Source organism: Watersipora subatra, chromosome 1, assembly GCF_963576615.1.
Source record: "Watersipora subatra chromosome 1, tzWatSuba1.1, whole genome shotgun sequence".
NCBI classification, from domain to species: domain Eukaryota; kingdom Metazoa; phylum Bryozoa; class Gymnolaemata; order Cheilostomatida; family Watersiporidae; genus Watersipora; species Watersipora subatra.
Genome location: NC_088708.1, coordinates 49,230,784 through 49,254,828, shown reverse-complemented (window position 1 = coordinate 49,254,828; position 24,045 = coordinate 49,230,784). Strand labels below are relative to the sequence as shown.

At 35.7% G+C, this 24,045-nt stretch overlaps 1 protein-coding gene across 1 annotated transcript in view; it reads left to right on the top strand.

Moving 5' to 3' along the window:
* LOC137388470 (uncharacterized) overlaps window positions 1–24,045 on the top strand; it is a 77,812-nt gene that overhangs the window by 23,753 nt on the left and 30,014 nt on the right. Inside the window, exons 16-18 of the mRNA XM_068074959.1 lie at window positions 909–1,058; window positions 16,145–16,411; window positions 23,240–23,779. Of these exons, the coding sequence (XP_067931060.1) occupies window positions 909–1,058; window positions 16,145–16,411; window positions 23,240–23,779 (957 nt within the window). The remainder of the gene's footprint in view (window positions 1–908; window positions 1,059–16,144; window positions 16,412–23,239; window positions 23,780–24,045) is intronic.

Sequence of the window (24,045 nt, the reverse complement as noted above, 5' to 3'; positions counted from 1 at the left end):
CGAATAGTCAGGTTGGTTGAAAAACATAAAAAGCTGCATACAACCTTTTGATCTTTTATCAATCTATCCATCTATATATATAAATTTCAAAGTTTGTCGTGGACTGTGGTCGTTCGGCGTCTGTCCATCTATAGGGATTAAAACCTAGCAATGAAAAATTCGTATCCAGAAGTTAGTATCGCTAAAGATTTGATCTCGGAACCTCCCGTTCACACGGTGACAAGTTAAGCCATTAAGCTACACTGCATAAAATGGATTCATAAGGCGATATAAGTCATTATTTAGGTTAAAATACACATAATGACTCCGCGTTACGTGCAACGTCATTAAAGATTGCTCTCACGGTTCTTATTAGGAAGTTTAGTAGTATAAATACTAGCTTACTCAAATTAGCTAATTGCAACTACATTACCTGCGACTGTTTATAAGCTGTTTTTAATACCCATGCAACGCCGGACATTTGGCTAGTAGAAAAGTAAAGGCCAGTGTCTTTGATTGTTCTAATGTTACATCTATTACGGTTTGCAGTTTAATTCTCGTTATCGCATTGACCAAAAGTTGCAGAAAGACCAAACTGCTTGGAACAAGCACCAGCTTTAGTTCATATTTTTATTAGGAAATATATCAAAGAAATATTCAATAGAAAGAAATAATATTATTAAAGACTCACTGCTACTGGACCCTTTGGTTCCTTGACATCTGTAACTGTAATAGCTCGCTACAGCTATCAATCTTGCTTCATTAGGTGTGTCAAACATGAATTCTTTCTGTGAAGCTTAATAGTTGAACTTTTCTTCTTCTATTCTATTCTTCTATTCCTCTTCTAAAGGTTCTTTGTACCTTGGGTTTGCTGCAGGTTCACGAGAGTCAGCTGCTTGACTTAACGCAAGCATTTGCATAACGAGCAGACAACTCCAACTGCAACTCATAACTGTGGCATGATGCCTGCTGAAGTTCACCAACCAACAACTCTCATCTCTTCTTCAGAATCGGAGCAAGAGACAGCAGCGTATTCACATATTGTCGAGATGGCGCCAAGACGTGGCAGCGGTCCTAAGGTAAGTGTGGCGTTAAGGTGTGACTTTAAAACCTGACCTTGACATAAGTTTGAGATGATAGAGCAGAAGTCAACGTCAGCTGACGACGCAGTCAAAGCAAATATTAAAAGAAAGAAGAGTTGTGTGTCTAAATGGGAGGCACACGACAACCAGGCCAATGCTCTTAGATGCCAGCAAATACGCACACTTCTGGAAGTGTCTGTCAGTTATTGTCTGGCCAACCCTTAAACACATTGTTGAATTAAGCTGGTTCAAAACCATGTGTTCAAAGACTTTTCAAGAATAACATCAGACATACCCAGACTACAAATCATTTGTATGCCAAATCCTGCCGATGCCTTCCAGATTTGGGTTTAAAAACTTTGTTTATCTTACAAACTTAGTCACGTCAAGCTATGCCTGCACATTCTTCATAGTGTTTTAGTGTATGTGTGAGCAGTGCCTCAAAGATTAAGGATGATGTCTGTGAGTGTGATTTTGGCATGATTTTGGCATGATTTTTTATGAATTAAACCCCAACTTGTTGTTTGCAGGTCAGGCATGCTCGACCACTAGGCCAAAACTGCTATCAAATGTATATTCTGTAAATAAGGTATAAAATTAATAAGGTCTTTGATTGTCACAACTTGCAAACCTCTCAAACCTCTGCATTAAAAATATTCGTGTAAGAATGAAGCTAGCGCATGCTTAGCATTATCGCTGTAGAATTATTACAAGTATTCATGTCTCGGCAAGGGGCAGCGCGATTGTAAACATTATTGTTAGAATTGAGTTGATACCGCAAACAGGTCAAGATAAACGTATAAGATAGCTGGGCATTTCGAGTAACTCCTATTTGACTAGTAGCCCTTGGCTAGTGTGGGTGTTTTGGTGAGCGCGTGGGGGCGTTAGCCACATAAGCCTTAAGGCATGCTTGTCAGCTATAAAAACATTCAAAATATAAACGAGATTGTCTGGTGAAAACAAGTATTTTCACTAGCAATTGTTTATGTATAAAGTGATTAGACTGCTTGTTTTACTTCACATGTTAGCTGTTCAGCTTGGCAGCTTGGCAGCTCAAGACCTCCCTCAGCCTGATCATTAGATTGTATCACCTTTTTGTTTTTAAGAGCCCTTGAAGCGTTTTGTTAATGCTATCATTACGAACTGCAATAAACAATGGCTTAAGTGTCTAAAAATACCTGTGTTTACGCTAGGTGTTTTACGCTGTGCAGCAGCTGTGAGCTGACACGCATACAAACACACTTACCAGTAACCATGCTAGGAGCTTAGACTACACAAATAGTGTGGGTGGGGGCGGGGTTATTCCATGCCAGCTCACTGCATAAAAACAAAATTGATAGCAGCGTGACATGAAAGCTTCTTATCACCAGGGCTGTTATTTTCATATGCAGCATTTGAAAGAAGCTTGTTTTCACACAAGAAATATTTAGATGCGCAGCTAATATAAGAAGAAGACAGATACATAACAGAAATAATAGTTTGAACTTGTATCGGTATTGTGTGTATTTCGAAAAATAGCGCGGTGTATCAAAAGGACCAATTAGCAGCCTTAGAGTAAATATGGATGTATTAGCAACACGTAGCTTGGAGGAATCTCAGGCAGTGCGCAAGCAAATACAATAATTGCAGTTAACTGCAGGTAAACCAAAGTTATCCTCTTTTATACAAATTTTATAATCACACCAACATTAAACTTTATTGTCCTGAGTGTGTAGTACCGAAGTGTGGGCTAGTATGCAGATACTATGGAAAAAGCATTATTGTTCAAACAACACAATGTTCAAAAAAGAAAAAAACAATAATAAAAAACATCGTAAAAAACACACTGTTCCACAAAAACTCCTAGCAATGAGAATTTGAAGGGTGAAGAATGGGACTTTGTGCATGGTCCATTTCCTGTTGACTAGGATTGCTTGTATTTTACTAATAATTTTATAAATAAATCCCTATATATCATTTCATGTAAGTGTGATTTGCAATGGTCTTTTGAAGTTAAATTTTATTAAAATTTGAGTCGTAAAAAGCATAACTGCCATAAAAATCGAGTATAGATTTTTAAGCTTGAAATTTAGTGTCAAATTTTCAACTTGTATGCTAGAACTCATGATATGTGGATAGACAATAAAATATAAAGTGTACTTCGGTTTTGGTCAATTCTTTAGAAACTTATTTCAAACCGATATGTATCTGTATATACATTTATTTATAACTTTAAAAACTATTTACTACTTCTTTTTAAAGTTTCTTGTTCTTAATACATTTTATGTAAATGGTCTATTTTAATATTGAGCACTCTGCTTCTAGTGAACTGTAACCTTCTTCATCAGTACAAATATTTATATGTCGTTTCAAAAAAATTAGCTTTAAAAAGAAAACTCTAAACTCTGCGAGTTGAGTATATTAAAATTAAACAATTTTTGACTAAAATAAATTTTCCTACAACAACTACTGTATTTTTTCGCGCTTGTCGCTCATCACACTTGAAGTAAACTTTATTTGCAGCATGTATAAGCTTATTAAGGAATATTAAGGTCAATAATAAATATCAGTTGTTTCAACAGGATATTTAGCATTTTTCTTGTAGTATTTGGTACAGACAACTAGCTCAGACTTCAGTCAACTAGCTCAGACTTCAGTCTTGCTCTGTCCTGTGCTTGTTGTGTTGATCAGAAAGTGTAGGAGTTGTCTGCCCTTGAAGCACTTAAGGTAAAATGCGCAAAAGGTCACAACAATGAAGGTATACATAAATGATAGCAAAGGTGGTCGTAGACGATGTAATAGAGGTGTTTAAGGTGAAATAGAGGCATCAACAATAGCCAACAAATCTAGCATAAATGCCCATGCTAAATTTTATGTAAATCTACACTCAGGTTTAACCATGATCCTGAAGATATTGTGTTTTCGAATTTACCTATTTATTTTTATTATGCCATGTTTCAGTTCATTTATTGAAACCTGGAATTTGCTATTAGTTGCTATTACTAATTTGCTATTAGTATGATCTGGACATATTCACTAGTGGTTATATGAATGTAAAGTTGAAACAGATGTAATGGTCCAACCTCAGATATCTGGCAATTGAATTTGGATGAGACTAAACAATAGCTATTTGATGTTTTAACCTTCGAAGTTGAAAAAAACTAATTATTAAAGTCTTTAGAAGAGAGAATATTGTCTTTGCTAATTGCTCGTTGAGAACTTTTCTTGCCTTTGCTAATTGCTTGTTGAGAATTCTCCTTGTCTTTGCTAATTGCTTGTTGATGACTCTCCGTGCCTTTGCTAATTGCCTGTAAAGAATTCTCCTTGTCTTTGCTAATTGCTTGTTGAAAGTTCTCCTAGTCTTTGCTAATCACTTGTTAAGAATTCTTCGTAACTTTGTAAAAACTTTGATATAATAATTGCACAGATATTAATAATAATACTCTAATATTACTATTATACTCAATTAAAGGATAGAGTATAATAATAGAGTACTACAATAATTAGAGCTATTTCTTCGGCCAATGAGAAATCGGATGGATGGGCAGCATATTTGTTTAGGTTGCTCTATGACCATGGCGAACGAGTACAAGCAGCTGGTAAAGAGCTAGCAGAGGATCAATATCGATTCATAATATCTCCAGATATATTATTTACATAATTCTATCATCAGCACCTCTCTGGTTGATGGACTATTAATTACGCCATGCCTGCTGAGTGCGTGTGGATTTGTCTGGTGCTACACATGCTCCGATTAGGGTTAGAAACTCTGTAAACCGAGTGGAGACCTATTAGGTGAAGGCTGTCTTTAGCGGTAACCAGCAGTCTAGTCAAAGCTAGTAATGGCGTCTATTTTAGCCCCCTATGTAATGCTCAGAGACTCTTATAGAATAAATTACATATCATATCTCGAGCTGCTGACATAGGATCTGTTTATTTAAGGCTGGTTTATACTGTATCGCCGTATGTCGACGTTAATCCCACAATACTTCGGTGATCGTCTGTGACAACAATCTTCACACTATCACTATGTTTCCATGATGCGCAGTGCTTCGGAGTTGCACTATCTCCGAATCATGGAAATGGCGTCTTCGCACTGAAATCACTGCGCACTGATCAGTGCGAATTCGCAGCAAGGAAACAGCGACTGCGCAGTGGCTGCGCATAGCTCTCATGCCGTAGAGACGGATTCTTCGAGGGCCATAAACTAGTACAAAGGTTGTCCTGCTAATCTTGTTTTTTACTATTCTTCCGATCTTCTTTCACCTAAATTTAATTATGGTCTGCATTCACGAGGACGATGAGGTGATTACTTTCCTGGACTTTGTTATCGATGCCAACACTTTTCGAAAAATAGGTGGCAAGTCCTAAATAAACGTTTAAATAATATATTACTTAAAAATACTTATTAAAAATACATTACTATGTAAAAAGTGTGTTAAGGTTTGTAAAACCTTGTGAATGTGTATTGTAAATAAAAGTATAATGACGACAGAATCATAAAAAGACCGTTTATGACGTTCGGTATCCGTGATAGATTCTATTTCTCCATCAGGCGATTCGATTTATACAATTTCTCTTCTCTGGCTAATTTGCGGTATTTGCTGAAAACCACTGCGCAGCATGGAAACGTACAATCCCCTCGACTTCAGAGGGGGCTGCTTCGCAGTACTGCGCACCATGGAAACATAGTGTATCACAAACCCACCCGCGCTTACATCAGCGAATAATCCGTGACATAGCATTCGCAATATATAATGTAGTCACGGAAACAAAAATACTAGTCCCGCAACAATGTTCATTAAATAAAATATAGAGCAAGCAGTCCATAACAGCCAATCACCTTCGTCTAAGTGGTGCACAAGCTGTCGAAAATGCTCGGCGGACTATCAGGACATTTTGACAGCTGCAATATTTCCTGAACTATCTGCATTGCCATGACGGCGTCGTCGGTTTATGGCGCACATTATCGACAAATAATCGTCAAGAGGACAGCGCTAACATATGGTAATATAACGGGAACTAGCTTTTAATGGTAGTCTTTTAAAATGGAAAAAGTGAGATGAGATGCGAGCGATACACCCGCGATCAGAAGTATTTGTTAAACACATCAGTGAAACTTTGAGACCTGTTGTTTTTACGATCATCGAACAAAATCGCTTCTGCAATCTACTAATGGCTAACACTGACACTTCAACAGAATCGTTAGCATCCTTCCTTGCCAATATATTGTCGTAAGAGGAAACGATTTTTCAAATAGCCGATTGTTGTGAGCGTATAATTTATGGTCACCAAGGAAACGAGTAAACAACAGGGCTATATAGCGTCGTCCAGGCAACAGAATGTGAAGTGTTACCTTCAACTCTAGTTCCTGACTGACAAGGAATGACAAAGAGTTGTTATTGTACAAACGCCTGATTGCTCATGAAATTATTTAATTAGCTCAAAAGGTCGGTGAACATGATATGGATCACGTATAACTTTCTGAAATAGGTTGTTTTTGCCGGTTCTACTGGCAGTTATTGATAAGCTTAGCACAATGGTAATCGCCCCACAGGCGCAGCATATCATAGCAACATGATTGACGCCCGGAGAGAGAAGAGCGAAAAATGATTAGATATACACACAGAGCTCTTTACGTAGTCATATAATTAGATGAACTTGCACACCTATCAAACATCACTAGTCTCCGACCGCTACTTAATAAGATTTATTTATTCAATGTGCCATTACATCATTCTGGTGAAAAGTGGCTTGGCGATTGATATTAGGAAAGGCTGCCAGCATGGTAAGTACTTTAAGATGTGTTGCTAAACGGGAAGGTAATCTAAAGGTTAATATAGTTCTATGTCAACAGCCGGCAGCTTAATCCTAGCTACAAGCAGTGTTGTTAGTCAATGATACTTGCCTGTTTCACAGGTGCTGTATTTATTATCATGCCCTCATTTCTGTATGTTACATATCAGTATATAATATTATATAATAGTATATATAGACTAGTATAGATGTTTCTTAGGTCAATAACTAACTTCGTATTTTAAGTTCACTAAAATTTTGTCAGCCCAAAGCATTTTAAAAAAGGGATGAGAACAGCAAGATGGTTTCGGGAACAGAAAACCTTTTGCCAAACATAATTTCTTGATAAAACAATTTATAGAAGTTCAGCAAACTTGTGCACAGACAAGAACTCAAGTCAATAATGACAAACATAAAGTCACGCTGCTATTAGTTATGTAGCCAACTTGCTGTTTCACTAATTATTAAGTTTACTGCTTTGGGGAATGCAGCATTACCACATCATTGTCCATAGTCAGAGGCATTTGAACTTTGTGTAAGGTCGCTATTGATCTCATAGACAGATTTTATCGTGAATACTCATGGACATCTATGGCTAAGACTAAGATCTACTGCTAAGACTAAGATCTACTGCGCACCACTCTCAATCGATCTGTGCAATGCTGTAAGGTTATTGCATTTATATTGTAATGCTGTTACTGCAATTATATTGTAATATTGTTATACTGCTATTACAATTATATTGTTATTGCAATTAGATGGTTATTGCAATAATATTGCTATTGCAACAATACTGTTATTACAATTATATTGTTATTGCAATAATATTGTTATTGCAATAATATTGTTATTGCAATAATACTGTTATTACATTTATATTGTTATATTGTTATAACAACCATATTGTTATATTGTTATTGTAATTATACTGCTACGTTGTATTATTACTGCAAGTATGTTGTTATTACAATTATGTTGTGGTGTTGTTATCACTATAACTCAAAAATCAGTAAACTATTATTAGTTGAAGTTTATTTTTTAAATTTATAAAACTTATTTAATTATTACAAAAATAACACGCACAAAATAAAACAGCCCAAATCGTGTATTTTTTCTAGTTATGCATAAAGCAAATCAAGGGAGGTAAAACTATGATTGTTTTGTCATTACTCAAAGTATAAATAATAGATTACTGTAGAAAGTTGTTGAATCACGTAGTTTAAAGGTTGACTTGCAACAAAATTTACATTACAGTTATTTGGTATCAAAAAGTTCACCATGTCTTACTCTGCTGTATTGCAGGTTCAAAATGATATTTTGAACATACATATTATGTAGAAATATTATTACAAGCTCTTAAAAGCTCAAAAACTAACAGTTATAAAAAACGGCCGTAGGTTGGAATTCCTTTATTTTGATGAAGCAGTCAACTTGATGTGGGTACTTTTTTGGCACCTGGTGTTATCACGTAAAATGAAAGGTCAATAAAAGGCTCAATATAAAACGTCTCGTAGCACTAGTTTATGACAAACGCTTCGGGTTCTACCGAAAAGCCTTTATCAAATATAGATGCTCGCTACTTTACAGTTTCATTTTAGCTTGGACTACTCGTCTAGTCAGAATCTGATCATGTGACCCATATTTCCGGCCAAATGGGGCGAACAATTTCTGCAGCATTTTTCGACCATCACAGGCCAGCAGACTCCTCATGTTTATCAAAAGATGATATGCACCCCTTCGAGCTGAGGTTAAAAAATTAAAGTGATTTTTGGTGTAAGTTTTGAGATATCAGTGCTCCAAGTGACAGCATTACAATGATAATGAAATAGATGCGTAAGGACAATAGACGTAGTTTTAATAAATGCGGGAAGTTTATTTGTGAAATTATTTTGACGAATGAGATTGCATGAAAGTGTAAACAGAAGCACATCGTGTTCAACTACATTCCATTCGAGCTGTTTTGAGAGGGATTCCAACCTATGGCATTTTCGTGATGGCTGCGATTAACTGTTCATTTTTGAGTTTTTAAGAGCTTGTAATCACATTTCCACATATCTTGTACCTACAACACAGCGGAGTAAGACATAGCGAATTTTTCGATACCAAATAACTGTAATGTGAATTTTGTTGCAAGTCAACCTTTAACTCATTCGCTACCGCAAGCCGATTTATCAACTTTCGCGGTAATATAAGTACAGACTGTAAGCCGATGTATCGGCTTTTCAATTAAGTTTCACTTTTCTTTTCATTACGAAGCCCACACATTAACTAGATCAATCAAATTTTGTCTCTAACGAAACAATCTTGTTGCCAATCACGTGCAACCAATAGAAAAATTTTTGGTTCAACAATTCCATTTCTAATTATTTTTCAAAACGGGAAAACCAGATCGTTATCGTCACGGCAATAATAAACACACCGCATTTGTTCAACGCAAAGAAAGCGTCAGAAAGTTTGCGAAAGTGAGATTCACTAAACAATTTTATACTTATCTTGTATAAAATTTTGTTCTGAATAAGATGCATTTTACAGTAAAACGATATCTGTTTGGATTCTCGAGATGTTGCTTACATACTACCACTATGTCGGTTTTTCAAAAATCCTTTTGAATTAATTTGTGCAGAATAATCGTTTGGTCAGAACTTAATAAAGTTAACGAAAGTTTATTGCGTTCTCGGGTTCCATGCGCTTGCACTTTTGAAGTACGCTTTAAAAACTTGATGTTGAATGGCTATATGCAACCACTGTTCAGGCCTATATCTGCTTAAAAACTTGGAGTTATTCTCTACCAGTTGCTATTAGTGAAAATACCATGCCAGCCTGTAAGCTATTGCATAAAAGGGTTTAACATTTACTGAACACGTTCAGCAATCGTAGCCTACAAACACTAACTTCTTACAAAACTCTCAGGTCATGATCTCTAATGGTGAAAAAGGGTACACTCACTCACTGCCTACAAGGTCTATAAGGGTACACTTACCCACTGTCTACAAGGTCTATAAGGGTACACTTACCCACTGTCTACAAGGTTCATAAGGGTACACTTACCCACTGCCTACAAGGTCCATAAGGGTACATTTACCCACTGCCTACAAGTATCACAACGGCACACTTACCCACTGCCTACAAGGTCCATAAGGATACACTTACCCACTGCCTACAAGTATCACAACGGCACACTTACCCACTGCCTACAAGGTCCATAAGGGTACACTTACCCACTTTCTACAAGGTCCATAAGGGTACATTTACCCACTGCTTACAAGGTCCATAAGGATACACTTACCCACTGCCTACAAGTATCACAACGGCACACTTACCCACTGCCTACAAGGTCCATAAGGGTACATTTACCCACTGCCTAAAAGGTCCATAAGGGTACACTTACCCACTGTCTACAAGGTCCATAAGGGTACATTTACCCACTGCCTACAAGGATCATAAGGGTACACTTACCCGCTGCCTATAAGGTCCATACAACGCAGTACTGTATGTACGTAGTTGTCATGTACCATCGCATGCCTTAATCATTGTAAAATCTATCATGATCCTTCTACAATTCTGAGAAATACAAAATTAAAACTCGACTACCATATGCGTACTCCAATTCCTCATCTCTCAGGGTACGTTTAAGAGTAATCCAAATACTTGTGTACCTTCATTGTATATGATTACAGCTGCATAATGCTTCAGTTAATTTGTGCTATTCTTGTTTGTTTATCTATCTACTATATCTATATTTGCATATATAAATAAAGACACACAAAAATATATGTATGTATATATACATACATGTAGTTATATATATATATATATATATATATATATATATATATATATATATATATATATATATATATATATATAGACAAAGTGGACGCTGCACAGTTCGTTACAGAGTGCTCAATGATAAATCAGAGCTAAATTATAAAATATTTATAAGTGGAACTTCACTCTATAAGTTAAACATTTTATTACAGTAATAAAATGTTTAACTTACAGAGTGAAGTTCCACTTATAAATATTTTATATATATATATGTATATATATATATATATATATGTATATATATATATATTATACATGTATATACATGTATTATACATGTATATACATGTATAATACATGTATATACATATATATATATGTATATATATATATTATACATGTATATACATGTATAATACATGTATATACATATATATATATATATATATATATATATATATATATATATATGTATATATATATATATTATACGTGTATATACATGTATAATACATGTATATACACGCATTTACATATATCTCTACATATACACAGTTAGTAAAACTAAACTACTAACTAACGAGCAGTCTACCCTGAAAATAGAATTTCTGTGGAGCGAAATGATAATAATGATAATAATGATAATAATGATAATAATGATAATAATGATAATAATGATAATAATGATGATAATGATGATAATGATAATAATGATAATAATGATAATAATGATAATAATGATAATAATGATAATAATGATAATAATGATAATAATGATAATAATATGGGTTAAATGAAAAGTTACTCAGCTAGTAGTCACTACAAATCTGTTTTGTGCCAAATTTTACACAATTTGTCTCTTTAGAAGTGTGGCTGCGCAAAAACAGACTTGCAGTGACTATTAGCTAAGTATCTTTTCCTTTTACCAATACATGTATATATACTTTGCTAATTGTTCTAAGCATACCCTTAATGAGAAGACAACTTTCAATAATACGTGTAGTGATATTTTAAAAACAAAATCCCCTAAATATTTGTTTTAGATATGCCTGATGATTGAAACCTAATCCAGTTCTAAGATTTTTCAATAATAGATCCTCAGGCTAAGGTATTAGTTTTTAAAGAACTGAAAGAAGAACACGGCATTGATGCAAATTATTGCCGCGGTTTCATCTTACGACATAAACGCGTCATGCCTTGCAACTTCTCAAAATATTATTGCGGTTTATGAAATGTACAAACAAAAGAATAATTTTTCACAAAGACTTCAACTAATGCTTCGGTGTTATTGTCCTGTGTGATATCTCTGGTCATTCAAAACAGCCTCCAGGTCTGTTTCATGACGTGGCACGGATTTTATTGAAGCAACAAACTCAATACAAGCATTGTTAGCAGTTGCTTAGGTGTTATTATTGCAACAGCATTTTGTATGTAAGAGCAGTGTAGCCTAAGCAGCAAGTACCATACTTTCAAATACTTTATGAGTGACAACCTCATTGACAGTACTGCCTCAAGACTGTTGCTACAATATCCCAACGAGCTATACCTCCAGCATTTTGACATGCTAACGAAAAAGCTAAAGATCATGTGAGCGTAAAATTAGCGCTTCGGTTAAGCTACTTCCTGTTGTTGAAAGTTTTGTGCCAACAAACTTCAAAGTTGTAAGACAGTTCAGTATATGGAGTTGAACAAGTCTCTTCTGATAAGCGAGAATGTCTGGCAGCAACGATGCTATAATTTAAGGAAACTTTAATAAAGAAACGATGTTCTAATTTCTCTTTTCATTCATGTTGGTTTGCTATAGCAACAATTAGTTTAACTCAATTTTAATTTAGAAGTCAAAATTTTTAAAACTGAACATTAGCGAACCTTCAGATATATGAAATTTTGAAAACATTTTTGTTTGAAGAAAATTATTAGTAATATGTAATAACAGTAAAAAACAATAATAAATATCCTGAAAAAGGGTGATTGGCACTGTAAATAAAAAGCGATAAACAGTTGGAAGGAGTTGACAATCACATAGACTGTGCTCAGCTGTTCAAAAAAATTGCTTTGATTTTAGTCCAGCAATAAACTAAAACTTATGAATTTTTGCTTGTTATCTTCTCTGACTTTATGAAAACACGCCGGCAATCATTTCTCCAAAAAATCTTCTTATTAAGGATGTGGTGAAGCTTGGATAGACAGTGACTGTTATAACAATAGCAAGCCATCATTTATATTAACATACTAACCAAATGCTCGGCGTTGCACAAGTGCTAAATAACAATTTATAAACAGTGACAGGTAATGTAGTTGCCTGCCACTTGCCATTAGCCTGGCACATTGCCAATGACTAATTTGAGTAAACTAGTATCTGTATTGCTAAACTTACTAATAAGAACCGTGAGAGCAAGCTTTAGTGACATTGCGTACCGCAGAGTGTCATGCATATTTTAACCGACATAACAACTCATATCGCCTAATGATTGAAGTGCATCTCGTGTAGCTTAACTGGGTAGGTTATCGCCTGGTGAATTGGAGGTTTGGAGATGAAATCCAGCATGAAGCGAATCTTTTATTCCTAGATTTTAATAACTATAACTGGACACACCGAATGATGAACTTTGAGATATCTAAATATGTAGAAGAGAAAATTCTACCTAGTCATTGTGTGTCTGTTAGTCTGCGCAAACACTGCGCAAATCCACATTTTTTGCCCGATTTTATTCAAACTTCACACATGTATACTTCGTGCCTTTCGCCAAGTCACTGAAATGTTTGATTACAAAACTCTGTTTGGTTTTTGAAGATGTTTTTCAAATACCCCTTTCCAGGCTATCTGATTGACTATAAAAGAAGTGCCGGCCGTCGATAGCCTTACTGGTAGTTATGGTACAAACCTGTGCTTATCTTCTATGCTATAGGAGAACAAGCATTACGACCTTTATAGCTTTGATCTGGCCTTGAAGCTTTCATATGAATGAGTGATAATAATCATAAAACATGCCAATAGAATGAGTCTTCTAGTGACCAATTTAGTCAATATTGGGTAATCAATTGAACTGTGTTTTTTCCTTCTGTCGTAGTTGTTGCTCATACAAACAGTAGGTCTAAAGGCTATATGTACACTCAATGTTTCTATAATCTGTAACAGGAAAAAATCTATACAAAGATGACCAGAGGCATATTGCAGCTTTTTGAATAGTTTATCAAAAGCGCTTATTCATGGGAAGGCCGGAAGAAGACAGTCTAGAAGCGTGTCCACAAGCATAGCTGATGTGCTGAATCTACTGGTTTTCCATTGGAAAACCCCTTAATAATAACAGCCATCTTTTCGTCGCAGACAAACAACAGCCAAACTCTCACCCAACATTATATCAAACTGCTAAAACTGGCACAATAAAAAGTAAACATAATTGTCCACTGATTGTGATTGGTTATAATGGTTTACCAATCGGAATGCTGTTCATTGCACACGCCTTCATCGAGCAAAGGAGGGAACAAAGGAGTTGATCACAGCGCAGCCAATTGCGACAAAAGGCTCTATTGTCGTGCGCATCGGCAATGATTATGCGTTGATCGCCAACTGCACACAAATCGTTCAAAGATTATCAAGTCCATGTATAGAGTGTGACCTGGCAGTCTCGAAACAAACAGAAAGCCAAACTTGACTAGTAGCGTAACAAGAACTTTACAGTTCAATTCAGTGCTTGCCAAAGCATATATATTATTTTTTATAAGACAAAAAGTGAGCGAATGACTTATCACCGGAATCCAATAACCTATTTTTTACGGCTTACATTTTCAAGGTGTGACCGGTACAAAGTCTACTACGGATATTGTGAGAATTGTGCGGGACAATTTATTTGAATCAAGAGTGATCGCCTCATGAAACAGTTTATAATAGTTTAGGACACTTTGGGCAAATGATAAATGTGAATTACTGTTGTAATAATCATGTACCCAACTATCTATATGTATTACTAAATGAACTAAATTTTTATTTTGGGCCCTTTAGACACAAGACCTACATTATCTAGGTAGGTAACTTAGGTACATACCTATGAACTTACCTAAGTATGTGCCTAGGTATGTAACCATGTACGTGCTTAAGTTATATCTACCTAGATACATATCTAGGTAGATAAATAGGTATGTACTTATGTAGATAGATATCTCATCATGGTAATATGTTGAAAATAATGATGAAAACGATACTAGTTTAATAAAAAGTTATATAAAATATAAAAAGTTACATTACTGAATAATTAAATAAATAAATTAAGAACTTGATAATATTTATTTGAAATCATGATTTGTGGGAACCTACTGCTACTGAGTTGAAACTCTTTTTACTATAATTGGCCAATTTTGATATTTTTTGTGTGCAAATTCGCTGCGTATTTTGGACTGTATCCTATTTTTTGTACTATTTTTTACATTATATAATCCAGTAAGTTTTAATGGTTTGCTTTTTTATATTTTTTGCACTTTTACCGATTACCTGAATATATCTGCGTATTGCAGTTATGACCATAAAAGTGTAGCTCTGAGACGATCTAATGAGATGATCTACCATAGTTCTGGTGCACCGTCTCTCTATTTAAGGCAACATATATGCCAGAGTATATTGATAGCGTAGGTAATGAAAAATGGTGCGATTTAATTTTGATTTTGTCTTCTTGCTATTTGGTCGTCATTAGTTCTTAACAGCAATCCAGTGGCTCATCCACAGTTTGAACGCTTAAAGACCAACTTGCCCAGTAATTCTCACTGCTATCTTGTCTAGAAATCTTTGCTATTAGTATGATCTGAACATATCGACTAGTGGTTGTGTGAATGTAAAGTTGAAACAAATGTAATGGTCCAGCCTCAGATATCTGGCAATTGAGGTTGAATGAGATTAAACAATTGCTATTTGATGTTTTAACCTTCGAAATTGAAAAAAACTTATTAATAAAATCTTGAGAAGAGAGAATATTGTCTTTGCTAATTGCTTGTTGAGAATTTTTCGTGCCTTTGCTAATTGCTTGTTGAGAATTCTTCTTAACTTTATAAATTGCTTGTTAGAAATTGTCATTATTTTTGCTAAATGCTTACTAGAAATAGCCATTATCTTTGGTAATTGCTTGTTGGGATTAGCCACAATCTTTGCTAATTGCTTGTTGAAAATAGTCAGTAATAAAAGTCAATTTTGATAGATTTTTTTATACTAATTTTAAATCTAAGCATTGTTTGAAATCTGTAGCCGCTATTGGTCAATATGTTCTGATCTAATCAATTACCTCACCAGCGGCTATTAATCACAATAACACTGCTATTGCTGAGACTGTCCGCATTCAACGTTCAGAGACACTTGATTATAGGCTCAAGGGTCTAACCGTATAGGATATCTAGCGAATAATATCTCAGTGACATTATCATCTCTATTATAAACTGATAGACACCAGCGGTAGCATTGTTAGGAGAGATAGCTGGACACACAGCAGCGCAACACAAAGCTGTATTGGCATTTTATCAGCTTGCACAAATTCAGTAACTGGGCTCGCCATTAGCCTAGCCGACTTGGAGCGGATGTGCGAGAAGCTAGATGCGTGGGGTGTTTTACATCTTCAACTCATCGTAAAGGTTTGATGATGTTGTCACGTCAGCAAAAGCTTGGGGGAGGAGTTGTTCTACCGCCAACGAAAGGCTCAAACATCTCACCGAGAACATTATGTTCGGTACACGAGGATACGGTGCTACATCCTATGCATATAAACAATTATGAAAATCGGAATAACAATATGGTGCCTTTTTTGCCAAACACACCTAATGATATTGTAAGTATGTAGAGCATGATTTACTGTGCGCTTTTTAATTCATTGCAAAAACTGTAACGTATGTTTAAAAGCTGGGAAAAGAGAGAAGACTCCTGCTTGAACAGAATGAGGTGCCTAAAAAGGTTTTTTTGTGTTACTGGTCGGTATGTTGGCACATCTTAACAAGAGAGTTCGAGTTTTGTCACTTGTCACTTTTTTATTCTCTTATGAAGATGCTGGTTTAAACTTTACAGATTGGAAAAGCTTTCCGTTTGACTCGAATATTTTCTCAGCATGTTATAGAATTGTTAGCGATATCTTGCTCCACTAAAAATACTCTAATCTCATTACAATAACCGAACTATCAAACAGCGACCGCTATCCATCGTTTTTTTTTACGTCATCAGGCCGTTTGCACATGCACTGGTTTATGAAAAAGCCGCCATCTTTGTAGAAAACGATCGGTTTTCTTTTATTTAAAAGTACATTTCGGTGTTGTTTTGATAATATAATAAAAAGATTGCAAACAAAAGCATCATTTTCAAACATTTATTGCAAATGCTTCATGTTTTGAACGATAAAATTGTCTACAAAGATGGCCGACAACGATAAAATGACATCACGAGAAAACGAAGGATATATCTGTGAGCAGAATCGAATGTTGAATTTCGAGGATGAAAGATATTTTTTCTCAGGCAAACTTTAAAAGGAGCAGCATGTATACTAGTAAAGTTGCACGTATCTATTCAGAGCCGTATTGATTAATCCTTTACTGTCAATAGGGTAATGCAATAGAAAGCCTTAGCTTGAGCAAACAAGGATATGTGAAGGGCATGGAGCCTTGTGCATAAGACATAGCCTGTTCTTAAATGACCATAGAAGTACTTGACCACAATTAAATGAACTCACCACTACTTTTAATGATATTACTTAAAAAAACTTGAGAACAGATTATCTGCCATATGAACACACCAGTACGCTAGATTACATCACCTAACAAGCCCAAAAAAGCTATTCGTCTAAAATTGGACAATATTTTGATACCGTGACTAGTATATTGTAACTCACCCCCTTTTACATAAAACTGCACAGCAAAATAGTTGCACAAACTCCAAGCTATGTAAATGAAGCCTTTGGTTCTATCCATTGATGAGAAAGCTAACAAATTTAAACTTAATTATTTAGTTTTTGAAGGATTGGCATTTATTTTTTAATGTTTGATTTATGACTGTCTAAAAATTAGTATTGGTGTTCTCGCATCAGAAAATTCTAAAATAGTTGACATTGCCAAATGCACGCTACTACAGACTAGTAGTTGGATGTTTGAGAACTTGTCCTTGTATTATCCATAATTCTTTGTACACAAAACTAATGCCCTTAATAAACCTTGTTATATGTATTTAAATTTATTGGCTTATCTTAATATACCACAAATTAATACAAGATGAAAAGTTTCAAGTTTTTTCTTACAATTTGTAACTTATGGTAGCATGTTTAACAACTAGTAGAGCTGCCTCGTGCTGCCTATGCTGCCTAATGTTGAAGATATCTCTCTTGCATTTTATTTGAAAAATTTTTGAGCAACCATGCATGGAGTTTAATGTAATATATTTTTGACTAAAAGCAGGGTTGTGCAAAGATTAATGGGTGACTTTGCAAAGGTGGTCATGGAGCAGACAACTTTACTTCTCTCAAGAGTAATTTGCTTAAGAAACAATCTGCAATCATTCCAAAAGCTTGCAGTTGATCAGTAATGCAGGTAGAGGATTAAAAATTGATGGGGTTTTGAATTGCAAAATGACTTCATGTCCACTGACCTCTTATAGGTCAACGAATATACACTAACCACTGCTTTAGAAAGGCTCCCTTCAACGACTAAGCTCATCCATGAGAGAATTTTTCATCATTTTCTCCTCTATAACTAAAAGTACTTCATACTGCTGTTACAGTTATACAGCTGACTATTTGAGCAACTCACTAAAAAACTCAATGCTCTAAACGACACATTGCTACCACAACATTTCCGCTGATCGAAGCTTTTTAAGAACTTTGTTTAAGATGGCAGATAATAAAATGGGTTGTCATTCTACCTAGTTTTTTTGCTACGCATTACTAAGAAATTGAGATCTATTGCCACAGCTGTCTACCAATCCGCACGATATTACATCACTATCGGGATAGTGTTATAATGCCAGTAAAATTTGATATTATTTTAATTTTTTTTACCTTATTTTAAATTACAAAAACGACACAGGCAAAACTTCTTATTTTTAACTGTACTAAAAATAAAAAAGCAGCCCAAATTTTGATTTTCTCGCGACACATGCTTATATGAAGTATTGCATGCTCGACAATTAAAATATGGAGTCGTCAACATTTAAAAACTATCGCCAAAAAGACAGACCAAGGAAAACAAATCTAAATTTGTTTTAGCTTAAAATCAAGCTCCAAGAGATTATTATTATATAAACCTATTAAAAATCCTGTGTCACTTTTTATAGTTTCTGATTAGAAATGTTGACAAGAGGAAACAACCTCTAGTTGACATCGCTCTGATGGTAATTTCCTGAAAGCTTCAACACTCCACTTTGGTTCAATATATGAACCATATCGATATGTACTTGTCAACACTACACTCTGGTTCAATATATGAACCATATCGATATGTACTTGTCAACACTACACTCCGGTTCAATATATGAACCATATCGATATGTACTTGTCAACACTCCACTCCGGTTCAATATATGAACCATATCGATATGTACTTGTCAACACTCCACTCCGGTTCAATATATGAACCATATCGATATGTACTTGTCAACACTCCACTCCGGTTCAATATATGAACCATATCGATATGTACTTGTCAACACTACACTCTGGTTCAATATATGAACCATATCGATATGTACTTGTCAACACTACACTCTGGTTCAATATATGAACCATATCGATATGTACTTGTCAACACTACACTCTGGTTCAATATATGAACCATATCGATATGTACTTGTCAACACTACACTCTGGTTCAATATATGAACCATATCGATATGTACTTGTCAACACTACACTCTGGTTCAATATATGAACCATATCGATATGTACTTGTCAACACTACACTCTGGTTCAATATATGAACCATATAGATACGTACTTGTCAACACTCCACTCTGGTTCAATATATGAACCATATCGATATGTACTTGTCAACACTACACTCTGGTTCAATATATGAACCATATCGATATGTACTTGTCAACACTCCACTCTGGTTCAATATATGAACCATATAGATACGTACTTGTCAACACTCCACTCTGGTTCAATATAATTATGAACCATATAGATACGTACTAGACAACATTGCACTCTGGTTTATAACTGTCCAGTCTAAGAAATCACTAAATTTCCAAAAAACATGAACTAGTTTTTTGTTCTACAAAGGCCGTTTTATGATAAGGCCTAATGGCAATGTGTGTAGGTTTTTACGTGCTATGGAAGTCAAGGCACTGTCATGACTCCAAAAGCTTGATACATCTTTAATACTCCTCCTGGTTGTTGGGAGTTTTTAGAAATAACTAGTGTCATAACGGTAAGTTTATCATAGTCGGGGTACCAGACAATGACCAAAGTATCAGCCCATAGTCGAGGTACCAGACCATAACCAAGGTTTCAGCCCATAGTCAGGGTACCAGACAATAGCCAAGGTATCATCCCATAGTCAGGGTACCAGACCATAGTCAAGGTATCAGCCCATAATCAGGATACTAAACCATAGCAAAGGTATCAGCCCATAGTCAGGATAACAGACCATAACCAAGGTATCAGCCCAGAGTCGAGGTACCAGGCCATAGCCAAGGTATCAACCCATAGTCGGGGTACCAGACCATAGCCAAGCAATCAACACATAGTCGGGGTACCAGACCATAGCCAAAGTATCAGCCCATAGTCAGAATACCAGACCATAACCAAGGAATCAGCCCATAGTGAGGTACTAGATCATAACCAAGGTATCAACCCATAGTCCAGGTACCAGACCATTGTCATAATGCCAGCCATAATACCACAGTACCAAAATCAAAGCACCAGACTATAGTCGGGGCACCAGACCACCCAATTCTAAGAAAGCTGCTTAAAATTGATCAGCTGCTATCTTGTCATAGAAACACTTTGCACGTGACGTGACACATACCCTTCTACTATTACCAGACATGAACGATTAGTAATTCTTCAAGAATTATAGCAATCTGTGAATTGCTCACACGCATTGTGGTAATGCTGCCACAAAGGCTGATACTTTCAACCCTACTTGAGTTATTGGCCAGTCAGCAAAAGTAAAGCACTCTTTATTTGTCACACAAGTTTCGCTGTTCTATCAGAAAGGCTGCCTCAATAGAGTACTTATAATGCTAATTATTTGCTAAGTAGAGCATTGGCCTTAGTGCTTTGTGTTTGTTCATCCTATTAGAGTACCGAGGTATTGAGGAAAGGAATAACTGCTTTTGTAAGCTTTACTAACAAAAATTTTCTTTTTGAGTCTAGTTGTATACGCATTCTGCAATAGACGAAGGGTTTAAAAAAAACATGACATATAAATACTACACTAAGTATATGTGCAACATGAAGATAGTGTCATGACACAGTACTAAGTATATGTACAACACGGAGGTAGTATCATAACACAGTACTAAGTATATGTACAACACGGAGATAGTATCATAACACAGTACTAAGTATATGTACAACACGGAGGTAGTATCATAACACAGTACTAAGTATATGTACAACACAGAGATAGTATCATAACACAGTACTAAGTATATGTACAACACGGAGATAGTGTCATAACACAGTACTAAGTATACGTACAACACGGAGATAGTGTCATAACACAGTACTAAGTATATGTACAACACGGAGGTAGTATCATAACACAGTACTAAGTATATGTACAACACGGAGATAGTACCATAACACAGTACTAAGTACATGTACAACATGGAGATAGTATCATAACACAGTACTAAGTATATGTACAACATGGAGATAGTACCATAACACAGTACTAAGTATATGTACAACATGGAGATAGTATCATAACACAGTACTAAGTATATGTACAACATGGAGATAGTATCATAACACAGTACTAAGTATATGTACAACATGGAGATAGTATCATAACACAGTACTAAGTACATGTACAACATGGAGATAGTATCATAACACAGTACTAAGTATATGTACAACATGGAGATAGTATCATAACACAGTACTAAGTATATGTACAACACGGAGATAGTATCATAACACAGTACTAAGTGTGAATTATGGATAAATAAAAAGTAATTAAAAAAAAGTTTAGCGCTTTCGTTCCTCAATTTGTATATATAAAAATGATTTATTTTTTTCGTTACAATTGCTGGTACTGTTATATTGCTCATTTTGAGTTTCTCTATTAAAAATTAGACTTACTTGTGAGCTCCAAAATCAGTTATTGAAAACAGGACGGGTGTTATATAGTGTTCTTCGTAGGTTGCAGTTTTGAAATATACTTTCTATTTGACCATAATTCTGTTATCAGTCATATCTATTGCTAATTCACTACTAATCACTATGCCATAAACTTTAAGTGTGCCTGCTGGTGTTCTAACAATCTACTGAAATAAGTAAACTTTTTTGTAACTCGTAATTAGATATGTTTGCCTTTCGGAAGGCATAACTATGAAAAGATAGCCATATACTATTTGACTGCCGATTTATACATGTGAAGTAGAGCTGGTGGTTTGGAATTCGTGTTAGTCATTGGTTTTAATGAAAGTATAGATGATTGCATTTACACATTAGAGACACGGCATGACCTATAATTCTGCGCATTGCACTCGGTTGGCATATTGGGGCCGCATTGTATTTTTATTCACATATGGGAACAATTATGTGCCACTGACCAGGGTTGACCAGTATTCTGTATATGTCTAATAGCTTATGATATCGTTTTGCTAATAGTAACTGGGGTTCACTGTCCAATTGAGTAATTATTAATCAACACCCATAAAACTGCGATGAGCAGAGTGGGACAATGAACGCAAATTCACAAGTTGATTATTTGTAGTTGCCATGTTTTCGGAAAATGAACAGCAAAACGAGAGTTGTCTTTTCAATATTTTTGATTTCGTTTGCAAACGCTAGCCAGGCACGCAATATTTACGGAGCCTCGATTTGGTTTATGGGTCATGGAAGACAACAACCGCGCTACGCAACAACGCATGTGCGCCGAAGAATCGAAGGAAGCGCTGTACGACACAGTCCTTCTACCGGACTGAAGAGGTAATCACTTTTTATTTAAACAGAATGGCAGTTTAGCTAATAATATTTTTGCTAATATTTGTATCATTAGTGCTATCTTGAAATATCTTTAACGTTTAGCTTTTTAAAATTTGTTACTAAAATGAATGAACCGATAATAAATAATGTAACTAATGACCCAAGAAATTTGGGGCTATAAAAGTTGGTCATTTCAGACTGATTCAATCGTTTTTTCTAAAACACAATCGTAGTCTACATTGTGTGCATGGCTATTCTACGTTTCTTACAAAAATCGGCGATCACGCTTTTTCCTCTAACGCTCATTTACTTTTCTGCTTACTTGCCCAATTCACTTACTAATATGTTGTTATTTTGCGATAGATTTGGTGTATGTGCTTAATATCGGAACGAGTGTAAGTTTTCTTTATTTCAAGGTGAATGCTGTTTAATTGAAGATTTCATGTTCCCTATCTATAATACCATTTATGTTCTAGCGACTGCAAATGAGTGTAAACGCTACTAACTATTATTCGGCAGGATTCTACAGTGAACGTGTTACCAGAGCTTGCAGAAGAGGACGTGGACAACAACAATACAAATTCCAAGGAGTTTAGACCACGGGCTGGCTCCGCTGGGATTAAAGGACTGTTAAGTAGCTTCAAAAAATCCCGTCACAAATCTGGCGACACTCAACCCCCTAACACTGACAGTGCCTCCTCAGCCGCCCTAGCTAATGGTGACGTAGGAGGTGAGAAAAGCAATAAAGGTGGCCTAAAGGCTTTCTTCAGACCTCGAAGCCAATCGGACGCTACATCAACACGGAACAACATGTCAAGGCATCGTCACATGAGCACTGGTAGTCCACAAGCGAAGATAGCCGCAGCACATGCAGATGCAATCAATAACAATCATGCACCGGTGCAGAGAAGCAGATCATCGTCATTTGGTGCTCAGGAGAAGCTGGCTAGGAGCAAACAGATGAGAATATCTGGTGGAAATGGCTTAACCAGCCAGGCAACTGCTATGAGCCAACTGATAAGCGCTGGCTCTGTACCTGTCAATCGGAAGGTAGAACGAGTAAGTGTAAAAACCTCCGCAATTAATATTTATAGTTGAGGTTAAGTCCTTGCAAATCTCTAGCATTGTGCCATTCTAATGCACTCCGCTCCTTCATTGACTTTCAGGTTACAAAGAATAGGTCAAGGTCACTTGCTCCTAATTTTATGGTAGGTCTAGCAAAAGGTTTGGGTTATTTGCATGGCTCAGGTTAAACGTTATCTGTTGGGCTCTTGGTACTTTTGCATCTGAGAAATGCGAGTCTTCACTGCACTAATCCTTGCCTA